The 13,046-nt window shown below is 52.7% G+C and overlaps 1 protein-coding gene across 1 annotated transcript in view; it reads right to left on the reverse strand.

Moving 5' to 3' along the window:
• Positions 1-386: 386 nt before the first annotated feature.
• Positions 387-13,046, reverse strand: part of iqgap3 (IQ motif containing GTPase activating protein 3) — a 55,617-nt gene continuing 42,957 nt past the window's right edge. The window contains exons 29-38 of the mRNA XM_053327742.1: positions 12,021-12,253; positions 11,401-11,533; positions 11,180-11,282; positions 4,801-4,930; positions 4,566-4,653; positions 4,072-4,284; positions 3,318-3,481; positions 2,783-2,908; positions 1,756-1,864; positions 387-530 (exon numbers count right to left, since the gene is read on the reverse strand). Of these exons, the coding sequence (XP_053183717.1) occupies positions 417-530; positions 1,756-1,864; positions 2,783-2,908; positions 3,318-3,481; positions 4,072-4,284; positions 4,566-4,653; positions 4,801-4,930; positions 11,180-11,282; positions 11,401-11,533; positions 12,021-12,253 (1,413 nt within the window). The 3' untranslated portion in view covers positions 387-416. The remainder of the gene's footprint in view (positions 531-1,755; positions 1,865-2,782; positions 2,909-3,317; positions 3,482-4,071; positions 4,285-4,565; positions 4,654-4,800; positions 4,931-11,179; positions 11,283-11,400; positions 11,534-12,020; positions 12,254-13,046) is intronic.

The raw sequence follows: 13,046 nt of genomic DNA on the forward strand, positions 1-13,046 counted from the left end.
AATGACTTAGTGAGATAAAATCAAAGATAGGACTTAAAGCAGACGTCTCACTCTGTTGGAGATAACGCCATGGATACTATAGTGTGATAAAACCAAAGATAGGACTTAAAGCAGACGTCTCACTCTGTTGGAAATATACGGAGATATCGCCATGGATACTATAGTGTGATAAAATCAAAGATAGGGAAACATGACAGAGGCTTCACTCTGCATACTGTAGTGAGATACATTATTAGATGTTTCACTGTGTAAAGTATTTGCGGTTTTATGATTATTGCGGTTTGTTAATTGTAAATCTGATAACATTCATACTAGTGAGAACAAAGATAGGAGTGTGAACAAGATGCTTCACTCTGAATATTACAGTGAGATATAAAACTAGAGATAGGAGTGTGAAGTGAGAGAGTCAGCAGGGTTCACTTCTTGAAAAACTTCTTGTTGAGGAGGAAGATGAGTAGGTTGACGTTGATCTTCGCCTTGTCGAACATCTTCATCACGGCCACGCCCTCGTACTGCAGCTGCAGCAGGTCCTACACACACACACACACACACACAAAATTAACTTAGTGTTTAGCCTGGTTGGTACCTGGTATTTAACCTGGTTGGTGCCTGGTATTTAGCCTGGTTGGTACCTGGTATTTAGCCTGGTTGGTACCTGGTATTTAGCCTGGTTGGTACCTGGTATTTAGCCTGGTTGGTACCTGGTATTTAGCCTGGTTGGTACCTGGTTGGTGCCTGGTATTTAGCCTGGTTGGTGCCTGGTATTTAGCCTGGTTGGGCTCAGTATTTGGCCTGGTTGGTGCCTGGTATTTAGCCTGGTTGGTGTCTGGTATTTAGCCTGGTTGGTGCCTGGTATTTAGCCTGGTTGGTGTCTGGTATTTAGCCTGGTTGGTACCTGGTTGGTGCCTGGTATTTAGCCTGGTTGGTGCCTGGTATTTAGCCTGGTTGGGCTCAGTATTTGGCCTGGTTGGTGCCTGGTATTTAGCCTGGTTGGTACCTGGTATTTAGCCTGGTTGGTGCCTGGTATTTAGCCTGGTTGGTGTCTGGTATTTAGCCTGGTTGGTGCCTGGTATTTAGCCTGGTTGGTGTCTGGTATTTAGCCTGGTTGGTGCCTGGTATTTAGCCTGGCTGGTACGTGGTATTTAACCTGGTTGGTACCTGGTATTTAGCCTGGCTGGTACGTGGTATTTAGCCTGGTTGGTGTCTGGTATTTAGCCTGGTTGGTGCCTGGTATTTAGCCTGGTTGGTGTCTGGTATTTAGCCTGGCTGGTACGTGGTATTTAGCCTGGTTGGTACCTGGTATTTAGCCTGGTTGGTGCCTGGTATTTAGCCTGGTTGGTACCTGGTATTTAGCCTGGCTGGTACGTGGTATTTAGCCTGGTTGGTACCTGGTATTTAGCCTGGTTGGTGCCTGGTATTTAGCCTGGTTGGTGTCTGGTATTTAGCCTGGTTGGTGCCTGGTATTTAACCTGGTTGGTACCTGGTATTTAGCCTGGCTGGTACGTGGTATTTAGCCTGGTTGGTACGTGGTATTTAGCCTGGTTGGTACCTGGTATTTAGCCTGGTTGGTACGTGGTATTTAGCCTGGCTGGTACGTGGTATTTAGCCTGGCTGGTACGTGGTATTTAGCCTGGTTGGTACCTGGTATTTAGCCTGGCTGGTACGTGGTATTTAGCCTGGTTGGTACCTGGTATTTAGCCTGGTTGGTACCTGGTATTTAGCCTGGTTGGGGTCAGTATTTGGCCTGGTTCGTACCTGGTATTTGAGCAGGAACTCTTCCATCTCCACTCCGAGGAACCGAGCTTTGACGTTGAATGTTCCTTTCTCTGCTGCAGGAACGATGTCGAACACGACGTTCTTAAACCTGGAACCATAAAAACAGTTTAACACATTAAAAATGATGTGTGTGTGTCTCACTGTGAGGTGTGTGTGTTTTTCTATCCTGGTGGGGACCGACTCCTGGTTTCCATGGGAACGAGCCCCAGAGGTGACACACGGTACTGCAGTGTGGGGACCTTTTCCTGACAAAGTGTGTAAGTGTGTATATTAGCATGTTAGCTTCGTATTAGCATATTAGCTTAGCGATTATCCCCCTGGGTTAGAGTTTCAATCCAACCCAACGAGCGGGGCAAAATTCAGGTTTCCTATTTTCAGAGTTTTTGATATTTCAAGTCTTAGGGTTATTGTTCAAACTGAATTCTGATGAATTTAGAAAGACTGGAACCCAGTCAGAGTCCCCACGAGGTAGTAAAAACAGGTATGTGTGTGTGTCTCACTGTGCAGTGTGTGTGTGTCTCACTGTGTGTGTGGTGTGTGTCTCACTGTGTGTGTGGTGTGTGTGTGTGTCTGTCTCACTGTGCGGTGTGTGTGTCTCACTGTGTGGTGTGTGTCTGTGAGTGTGTGTCTCACTGTGCGGTGTGAGTGTGTCTCACTGTGCGGTGTGAGTGTGTGTGTCTCACTGTGTGTGTGTGTCTCACTGTGTGTGTGTGTGTGTGTGTGTGTGTGTGTCTCACTGTGCGGTGTGTGTGTCTCACTGTGCGGTGTGGTGTGTGTCTGTGAGTGTGTGTCTCACTGTGCGGTGTGTGTGTCTCACTGTGTGGTGTGTGTCTGTGAGTGTGTGTCTCACTGTGCGGTGTGAGTGTGTGTGTCTCACTGTGCGGTGTGAGTGTGTGTGTCTCACTGTGCGGTGTGAGTGTGTGTGTCTCACTGTGTGTGTGTGTCTCACTGTGTGTGTATGTGTGTGTGTCTCACTGTGCGGTGTGTGTGTGTGTGTGTGTCTCACTGTGTGGTGGGCAGGTCCTGTATCTCCAGCAGCACTCCCTTCTCCTGCAGCCGGGTGGCGCTGTAACTCAGAGCAGGAAGCTTCTTCTTCCCTTTACTGTCCGCTGCCTTCTTATTGGTCGCTTTGCTGCAACAGAAAACCAATAAGAGTGAAGGACAGGTGTGTGTCATCGTACCTGTTGGTGGTCAGGATGTCCAGACAGGAAGTGATTCCCTTCCCCTCCCTCCCTCCCTCCTTCCTTCCCCTCCCTCCATCCCTCCCTTCCTTTTCTCCCTCCCTCTCTTCCTTCCCCTCCTTCTCTCTTTCTTTCCTCCCTCCTTTCCTTCCTTCCTTCCTTCCTTCTCTCTTTCTTTCCTCCCTCCTCCCTTCCCTCCTCTTTCTTTCCTCCCTCCTTTCCTTCCTTCCCTCCTTCTCTCTTTCTTTCCGCCCTCCTCCCTTCCCTCCTTCTCTCTTTCTTTCCTCCCTTCCTTCCCTCCCTCCCTCCCTCCCTTCCCTCCTTCCTTGATACCTTGATGACCTCACTGAGCGAGCGTACCTGTTGGCGGTCAGGTTGTCCAGACAGGAAGTGATGTAATGCCTGTAGTAGTCCACCTGTTCGCTGTGGAAGCTGCTCTTCACCTGCAAGCTGGCCTGAGTCTGCCTCAGCTTCACAAGCTCCGCCCCCCGACGCTGCCGCCGCAGACGCTGCTGCCGGATGTCCTGGAGGGGGGGGGGGGTGGTAATCAATGAGTACAGTGATCAGTTATCAATACTCAATCACTCCTTTCTTCTTTTCTTCTTCCCTTTTCTCCTTCCTTGCCCTGCCTCCCTCCTCCCTTCCCTTTTCTCCTTCCTCGCCTTCCCTCCCTTCCTTTTCTCCCTCCCTCTCTCTCTCTTTCCTTCCCTCCCTCCCTCCTTTTCTTCCTTCCTTCCTTCCACTCCCTCCCTCCCTCCCTTCCCTCCTTGACTCGAGGACAACAGGAGGAAGTGACCCTCACTTTTTAGTCTGGTCAAAGACAGGAAGTGCTGGTCCTTCCTTTCCTTCCTTCTTTCCCTTTCCTCCCTCCCTCCCTCCTTCCTCCCTCCCTACCGCCCTCCTCCCTTCCTTCTTCCTCCCCCTCCCTTCCTTCCTTCCTTCCCCTCCTTCCTCCCTTCCTTCCTTTTCTCCTTCCTTGATGAGCTTAATCTCTGTTTAGGAAAAGGAAGTGACTCACTTTTTAGTCTGGTCCTTTCCTTTCCTTCCTCCCTTCCTTCTTTCCTTTCCTTCCCTCCCTCCTTTCCTTTCCTTCCCTCCCTCCCTCCTTGGTTACCTTGACGATCATCTGGAGGATCTGGTTGTGGCTCTCAGGGGGGCTCAGGACCCCCAGACTCTCCAGACGACGAAGACTCCTCAGGATCTTCCTCTTCTTCTCCTCCAGACTCAGGTTGCCGTCGGCGACCAGCGACTGGTTCCTCTTCATCTTTTCGGGCGTGCGAGCGTCCTGCCGAGCTCGCCGCTGCATCAGCCAATCGTGACACACTTCCTGTTTGAACACGGGGAAGTAGACGAGTGTTAAAACGTGTGTGTGTGTGTGTGTGTGTGTGTGTATCAGTGTGTCTGTGTGTATCTGGTTGTGTGTAAGTGTGTGTGTGTGTAAGTGACTTTGAAAATGTGTGAACTGAACTTTGAACTGGTTCATGAAAAGTGTGAACTTGCACAACACTGTTTGTATGGGTGTGCGTGTGTGTGTATGTATGGTTGGCCGTATGTGTATCAGTGTGTATGTGTGTGTACCTGGTTGTGTATCAGTGTGTGTGTGTGTACCTGGTTGTGTGAGGTTGATGCTCTCAGCACGTCACTCAGACTCTCTCCGGGCTGAGTCCTGATGACATCGATGATCAGCTGTTTGGTGCTGAGACAGAAAAAGAAACAAGTTTAACATTAAACAAAAAATGTTTAATACGAATAAAGGCTAACATGCTAAGCTATCTGAGCAGGTGAGGCTAACATGCTAACATGCTAAGCTACCTGAGCAAGTGAGGCTAACATGCTAAGCTACCTGAGCAGCAGTCCTCTAGCGTCCGGTTTGTCCTCGGAGTCGTTAAAGATGTCAAACTTGTTGGTGAGAGTCAGAGAAACTTCCATCTTACTGCTGGACTCTGATCCTGGGTCAGCTGCTGAGGCCTCTCCTGGACCGCACACACACACACACACACACACTGGATCAGCTGAGATGCATGTGGGTATGAGCGTTTTTTTTTAATGTGACGTCTGGTCAGAGAGAGAGTGGAGGTCCCTCAGGTCGTGTGCAGCTGCAGCGTGAAGTCCAACCCCTCCCGTACTCTGGTTGCTGTTACAAGCAGGTAGCTTGTAACAGCAACCTCGCCAAGACGAGACCCCCGGACTTTCCCCCCTGTCTAAAAGCGCCAAGTCGGCTGTATTTATACTTTGAAAACCGTGACTTTTTCATACCGTGGTAAACCATGAAACCGGTAACTGGCCCACTCCTAGTACTAACAGTAGGAAGGAAGGAAGGAAGAAAGCAAGGAAGGAAGGAAGGAAAGAAAGGAGTAAGGAGGGAGGGAGGAAGGAAAGGAGGAAGGAAGGATGGAAAGAGGACGGGGTCAGTTCTTTCTCAGACCTGAACTTGGCATGGAGTAAGGAAGGAGGGAGGGAGGGAGGGAGGAAAGGAGTAAGGAGGGAGGGAGGAAGGAAGTAGGGAATAAGGAGGAAAGGAGAAGGAAAGGAGGAAGGAAAGGAGGAATACCTGAACTTGGCGTGGGTACGGGAGGGGTACGGCAGGGGTACGGGAGGGGTTGGAGGAGTACGGGAGGGGTTGAAGGGGTACGGGAGGGGTACGGGAGGAGTACGGGAGGGGTACGGGAGGGGTTGGACTTGACGCTGCAGCTGCACACGACCTGAGGAATCTTCACTCTCTCTCTTTTTCATACCGTGGTAAACCTTGAAACCGGTAACCGGCCCACTCCTAGTACTAACAGTAGGAAGGAAGGAAGGAAGAAAGCAAGGAAGGAAGGAAGGAAAGAAAGGAGTAAAGAGGGAGGGAGGAAGGAAAGGAGGATGGAAAGAGGACAGGGTCAGTTCTTTCTCAGACCTGAACTTGGCATGGAGTAAGGAGGGAGGGAGGGAGGGAGGAAAGGAGTAAGGAGGGAGGGAGGAAGGAAGGAAGTAGGGAATAAGGAGGAAAGGAGAAGGAAAGGAGGAATACCTGAACTTGGCGTGGGTACGGGAGGAGTACGGGAGGGGTTGAAGGGGTACGGGAGGGGTACGGGAGGGGTTGGACTTGACGCTGCAGCTGCACACGACCTGAGGAATCTTCACTCTCTCTCATTTTCATACCGTGGTAAACCTTGAAACCAGTAACCGGCCCACTCCTAGTACTAACAGTAGGAAGGAAGGAAGGAAGAAAGCAAGGAAGGAAGGAAGGAAAGAAAGGAGTAAGGAGGGAGGGAGGAAGGAAAGGAGGAAGGAAGGATGGAAAGAGGACGGGGTCAGTTCTTTCTCAGACCTGAACTTAGGCATAAGGCAGTAAGGAAGGAGGGAGGGAGGAAGGAAGGAAGTAGGGAATAAGGAGGAAAGGAGAAGGAAAGGAGGAATACCTGAACTTAGCGTGGGTACGGGAGGGGTACGGGAGGAGTAAGGGAGGAGTACGGGAGGAGTACGAGAGGAGTACGGGAGGGGTACGGGAGGAGTACGGGAGGGGTACGGGAGGAGTACGGGAGGGTACGAGAGGAGTACGGGAGGTATATGGGAGGGGTACAGGAGGGGTACGGGAGGGGTACGGAGGGGTACGGGAGGGGTACGGGAGGAGTACGGGAAGGGTACGGGAGGAGTACGGGAGGGGTACGGGAGGGGTACGAGAGGAGTACGGGAGGTATATGGGAGGGGTACGGGAGGAGTACGGGAGGAGTACGGGAGGGGTACGGGAGGGGTACGAGAGGAGTACGGGAGGTATATGGGAGGGGTACAGGAGGAGTACGGGAGGAGTACGGGAGGGGTACAGGAGGGGTTGGAGGAGTACGGGAGGGGTTGAAGGGGTACGGGAGGAGTACGGGAGGGGTTGAAGGGGTACGGGAGGAGTACGGGAGGGGTTGGAGGAGTACGGGAGGGGTTGAAGGGGTACAGGAGGAGTACGGGAGGGGTTGGACTTGACGCTGCAGCTGCACACGACCTGAGGAATCTTCACTCTCTCTCTTTTTCATACCGTGGTAAACCTTGAAACCAGTAACCGGCCCATGCCTAGTACTAACAGTAGGAAGGAAGGAAGGAAGAAAGCAAGGAAGGAAGGAAGGAAAGAAAGGAGTAAGGAGGGAGGGAGGAAGGAAAGGAGGAAGGAAGGATGGAAAGAGGACGGGGTCAGTTCTTTCTCAGACCTGAACTTAGGCATAAGGCAGTAAGGAAGGAGGGAGGGAGGGAGGAAGGAAGTAGGGAATAAGGAGGAAAGGAGAAGGAAAGGAGGAATACCTGAACTTAGCGTGAGGAGTACGGAGGGGTACGGGAGGGGTACGGGAGGGGTACGGGAGGAGTACGGGAAGGGTACGGGAGGGGTACGGGAGGGGTACGGGAGGGGTTGGAGGAGTACGGGAGGGGTTGGACTTGACGCTGCAGCTGCACACGACCTGAGGAATCTTCACTCTCTCTCTTTTTCATACCGTGGTAAACCTTGAAACCGGTAACCGGCCCATGCCTAGTACTAACAGTAGGAAGGAAGGAAGGAAGGAAAGAAAGGAGTAAGGAGGGAGGGAGGAAGGAAAGGAGGATGGAAAGAGGACAAGGTCAGTTCTTTCTCAGACCTGAACTTGGCATGGAGTAAGGAGGGAGGGAGGGAGGGAGGAAAGGAGTAAGGAGGGAGGGAGGAAGGAAGGAAGTAGGGAATAAGGAGGAAAGGAGAAGGAAAGGAGGAATACCTGAACTTGGCGTGGGTACGGGAGGAGTACGGGAGGGGTTGAAGGGGTACGGGAGGGGTACGGGAGGGGTTGGACTTGACGCTGCAGCTGCACACGACCTGAGGAATCTTCACTCTCTCTCATTTTCATACCGTGGTAAACCTTGAAACCAGTAACCGGCCCACTCCTAGTACTAACAGTAGGAAGGAAGGAAGGAAGAAAGCAAGGAAGGAAGGAAGGAAAGAAAGGAGTAAGGAGGGAGGGAGGAAGGAAAGGAGGAAGGAAGGATGGAAAGAGGACGGGGTCAGTTCTTTCTCAGACCTGAACTTAGGCATAAGGCAGTAAGGAAGGAGGGAGGGAGGAAGGAAGGAAGTAGGGAATAAGGAGGAAAGGAGAAGGAAAGGAGGAATACCTGAACTTAGCGTGGGTACGGGAGCGGTACGGGAGGGGTACGGGAGGAGTAAGGGAGGAGTACGGGAGGAGTACGAGAGGAGTACGGGAGGGGTACGGGAGGAGTACGGGAGGGGTACGGGAGGAGTACGGGAGGGTACGAGAGGAGTACGGGAGGTATATGGGAGGGGTACAGGAGGGGTACGGGAGGGGTACGGAGGGGTACGGGAGGGGTACGGGAGGAGTACGGGAAGGGTACGGGAGGAGTACGGGAAGGGTACGGGAGGAGTACGGGAGGGGTACGGGAGGGGTACGAGAGGAGTACGGGAGGTATATGGGAGGGGTACGGGAGGAGTACGGGAGGAGTACGGGAGGGGTACGGGAGGGGTACGAGAGGAGTACGGGAGGTATATGGGAGGGGTACAGGAGGAGTACGGGAGGAGTACGGGAGGGGTACAGAAGGGGTTGGAGGAGTACGGGAGGGGTTGAAGGGGTACGGGAGGAGTACGGGAGGGGTTGAAGGGGTACGGGAGGAGTACGGGAGGGGTTGGAGGAGTACGGGAGGGGTTGAAGGGGTACAGGAGGAGTACGGGAGGGGTTGGACTTGACGCTGCAGCTGCACACGACCTGAGGAATCTTCACTCTCTCTCTTTTTCATACCGTAGTAAACCTTGAAACCAGTAACCGGCCCATGCCTAGTACTAACAGTAGGAAGGAAGGAAGGAAGAAAGCAAGGAAGGAAGGAAGGAAAGAAAGGAGTAAGGAGGGAGGGAGGAAGGAAAGGAGGAAGGAAGGATGGAAAGAGGACGGGGTCAGTTCTTTCTCAGACCTGAACTTAGGCATAAGGCAGTAAGGAAGGAGGGAGGGAGGGAGGAAGGAAGTAGGGAATAAGGAGGAAAGGAGAAGGAAAGGAGGAATACCTGAACTTAGCGTGAGGAGTACGGAGGGGTACGGGAGGGGTACGGGAGGGGTACGGGAGGAGTACGGGAAGGGTACGGGAGGGGTACGGGAGGGGTACGGGAGGGGTTGGAGGAGTACGGGAGGGGTACGGGAGGGGTTGGACTTGACGCTGCAGCTGCACACGACCTGAGGAATCTTCACTCTCTCTCTTTTTCATACCGTGGTAAACCTTGAAACCGGTAACCGGCCCATGCCTAGTACTAACAGTAGGAAGGAAGGAAGGAAGGAAAGAAAGGAGTAAGGAGGGAGGGAGGAAGGAAAGGAGGATGGAAAGAGGACAAGGTCAGTTCTTTCTCAGACCTGAACTTGGCATGGAGTAAGGAGGGAGGGAGGGAGGGAGGAAAGAAGTAAGGAGGGAGGGAGGAAGGAAGGAAGTAGGGAATAAGGAGGAAAGGAGAAGGAAAGGAGGAATACCTGAACTTGGCGTGGGTACGGGAGGAGTACGGGAGGGGTTGGAGGAGTACGGGAGGAGTACGGGAGGAGTACGGGAGGAGTACGGGAGGAGTACAGGAGGGGTTGGAGGAGTACGGGAGGGGTTGAAGGGGTACAGGAGGAGTACGGGAGGGGTTGGACTTGACGCTGCAGCTGCACACGACCTGAGGAATCTTCACTCTCTCTCATTTTCATACTGTGGTAAACCATGAAACCAGTAACCGGCCCATGCCTAGTACTAACAGTAGGAAGGAAGGAAGGAAGGAAGAAAGCAATGAAGGAAGGAAAGAAAGGAGTAAGGAGGGAGGAAGGAAGGAAAGGAGGATGGAAAGAGGACAGGGTCAGCTCTTTCTCAGACTTGAACTTGGCATGGAGTAAGGAGGGAGGGAGGGAGGGAGGAAGGAAGGAAGTAGGGAATAAGGAGGAAAGGAGAAGGAAAGGAGGAATACCTGAACTTGGCGTGGGTACGGGAGGAGTACGGGAGGGGTTGGAGGAGTACGGGAGGGGTTGGACTTGACGCTGCAGCTGCACACGACCTGAGGAATCTTCACTCTCTCTCTTTTTCATACCGTGGTAAACCTTGAAACCGGTAACCGGCCCATGCCTAGTACTAACAGTAGGAAGGAAGGAAGGAAGAAAGCAAGGAAGGAAGGAAGGAAGAAAGCAAGGAAGGAAGGAAGGAAAGAAAGGAGTAAGGAGGGAGGAAGAAAGAAAAGAAAGGAGTAAGGAGGGAGGGAGGAAGGAAAGGAGGAAGGAAGGATGGAAAGAGGACGGGGTCAGTTCTTTCTCAGACCTGAACTTGGCATGGAGTAAGGAGGGTGGGAGGGAGGAAGGAAGGAAGTAGGGAATAAGGAGGAAAGGAGAAGGAAAGGAGGAAGGAAAGGAGGAATATCTGAACTTGGCGTGGGTACGGGAGGAGTACGGGAGGGGTATGCGAGGAGTACGGGAGGGGTTGAAGGGGTATGGGAGGAGTATGGGAAGGGTACGGGAGGAGTACGGGAGGAGTACGGGAGGGGTTGGACTTGACGCTGCACACGACCTGAGGAATCTTCACTCTCTCTCATTTTCATACCGTGGTAAACCTTGAAACCGGTAACCGGCCCACGACTAGTACTAACAGTAGGAAGGAAGGAAGGAAGAAAGCAAGGAAGGAAGGAAGGAAGGAAGGAAGGAAAGAAAGGAGTAAGGAGGGAGGAAGAAAGGAAAGAAAGGAGTAAGGAGGGAGGGAGGAAGGAAAGGAGGAAGGAAGGATGGAAAGAGGTCGGGGTCAGTTCTTTCTCAGACCTGAACTTAGCATGGAGTAAGGAGGGAGGGAGAAAGGAAGGAAGTAGGGAATAAGGAGGAAAGGAGAAGGAAAGGAGTAATAACTGAACTTAGCGTGGGTACGGGAGGAGTACGGGAGGGGTACGGGAGGGGTACGGGAGGAGTAAGGGAGGAGTAAGGGAGGAGTACGGGAGGAGTACGGGAGGAGTACGGGAGGAGTACGGGAGGAGTACGGGAGGAGTACGGGAGGGGTTGGAGGAGTACGGGAGGAGTACGGGAGGGGTTGGAGGAGTACGGGAGGGGTGGGACTTGACGCTGCGGCTGCACACGACCTGAGGAACCTCCACTCTCTCTCTCTTTACGGAGAGGAGTACGGGAGGGGTACAGGAGGAGTACGGGAGGAGTACGGGAGGGGTTGGACTTGACGCTGTAGCTGCACACGACCCATGCCTAGTACTAACAGTAGTATGAATGTATTAGTTGTAGTACCGATGAGCTCCTGCAGGGTCGGCACTGAGCCCAGGTCCTTCAGCAGCTGGCTCAGAGGGTCCGAAGGGTCCGGACACAAAACGTCCTGATGCTCCAACAACAGCTACACACACAGAGACACACACACACACACAGAGTGAGAACACAGCTCCATCATGGTGTTAATAGATAGTTCAGACCCAGCTGCTGGTCCAGCCCCTGGTCCAGCTCCTGGTTCAGACCTTGTGTGTGTTGAGCAGCTCGCTGACTGAGATGTAGACGACGGGTTTATTAACGATGAGCAGCTCCGAGTATTCGTCCATACTGAACCGGTCCTCCGGCTCAGGCACGTCACAAACCCCCAACAGGAACTTCCTGTCACACAGCAGAAAAGGAAAGGAGTAAGGAGGGAGAGAGTAAGGAAAGGAGTAAGGAGGGAAGGGAGGAAGGAAGGAAAGGAGTAAGGAGGGAGGGAGGGAGGAAGGGAGGAAAGGAAAGGAGTAAGGAGCAAAGAAAGAAGTTTCTCAGACCTGAACTTGGCATGGAGTAAGGAGGAAGGGAGGAAGGAAAGGAGGAAGGAGGGAAGGAAGGAAGGAATGGGGGAAGGAGGGAAGGAAAGGGGGAAGGAGGGAAGGAGTAAGGAGGGAGAGAGGAAGGAAAGGACGAAGGAAGGATGGAAAGAGGAGGGAGCAAAGAAAGAGGGAGGAAGGAACAGTCAAAAGAGATGGGGACAGTTCTTTCTTTGGGGTCAGGAAGGAAAGGAGGAAGGAGGAAGGAAAGGAGTAAGGTCCTTCCTTCCTCCTTTCCTTCCTCCTTCCTCCTTTCCTAGTAAGGAGGGAGGGAGGAAGGAAAGGAGGAATACCTGAACTTGGCGTGTGTCTGGCTGATGTACTGGTTGAGGGTCCTGACGTGGTAGCCGTCGCCGTGGAAGTGCTTGTTGGCGGCGGCGTGCTGCAGCATGCGGGCGATGGAGCCCAGGATGTGGCGCTGCTCCGGCTGCAGGGCCGAGCCGGCGGACCGGTCCACCACGTCGAAACCATCCGGAGCCACCACGGCCGGGTTCATGTAGCGGTAGTAGACCAGGTTCCCCACAATCTGCCAGACAGGGAGGAGTCATTAAAAAGATGGAAGGAAATAAGGAAGGAAGGAAGGGAGGAAGGAAGGATAGACAGGCAAAAGGAAAGAGGGAAGAAAGGTAGGAAGGACAGATGGAAGGAAGGAAGGAAGGAAGGACAGAAGGAAGGAAGAAAGGAAGGGAGGACAGAAGGAAAAAAGGGAGGAAGGACAGAAGAAAGGAAGGACAGAAGGAAGAAAGGGAGGAAGGACAGATGGAAGGAAGAAAGGAAGGAAGGACAGAAGTAGGCATGGGCTGGTTACCGGTTTCAAGGTTTACCACGGTATGAAAAAGTCACGGTTTCAAAATCACTAAAATGTTCCGTCACACCGTTCCTGCGGTGTGATACAGTCTGTGGGTATGAGCGGGTTTTTGTAATGCAACGTCTCGTCAGAGAGAGAGTGGAGGTCCCTCAGGTCGTATGCAGCTGCAGCGTGAAGTACAACCCCTCCCGTACTCCGGTTGCTGTTTACAAGCAGGTAGCTCTGCAGGCTGTATGACGGCTGAAGGAGGCGAGCCCCCCGAACTTTCCCCCCGTCTAAAAGGACCAAGTCGGCTGTATGGGAATACTTGGGCTACCGTAAAAAGACAGACGGCCACAGCTCGGAGGAAGAAGGTCCCGGACAGTAGCAGTGCGAGGAGGAAGAAGGTCCCAGCGTGCAAAACGTGCTTGTGGCATAAAACCGTGAAACCGTGATATTTTTACCTCAGGTTATCATACCGTCAGAATCTCATACCGGCCCATGCCTAGACAGAAGGAAGGAAGAAAGGAAA

Source organism: Scomber japonicus, chromosome 10, assembly GCF_027409825.1.
Source record: "Scomber japonicus isolate fScoJap1 chromosome 10, fScoJap1.pri, whole genome shotgun sequence".
NCBI classification, from domain to species: Eukaryota; Metazoa; Chordata; class Actinopteri; order Scombriformes; family Scombridae; genus Scomber; species Scomber japonicus.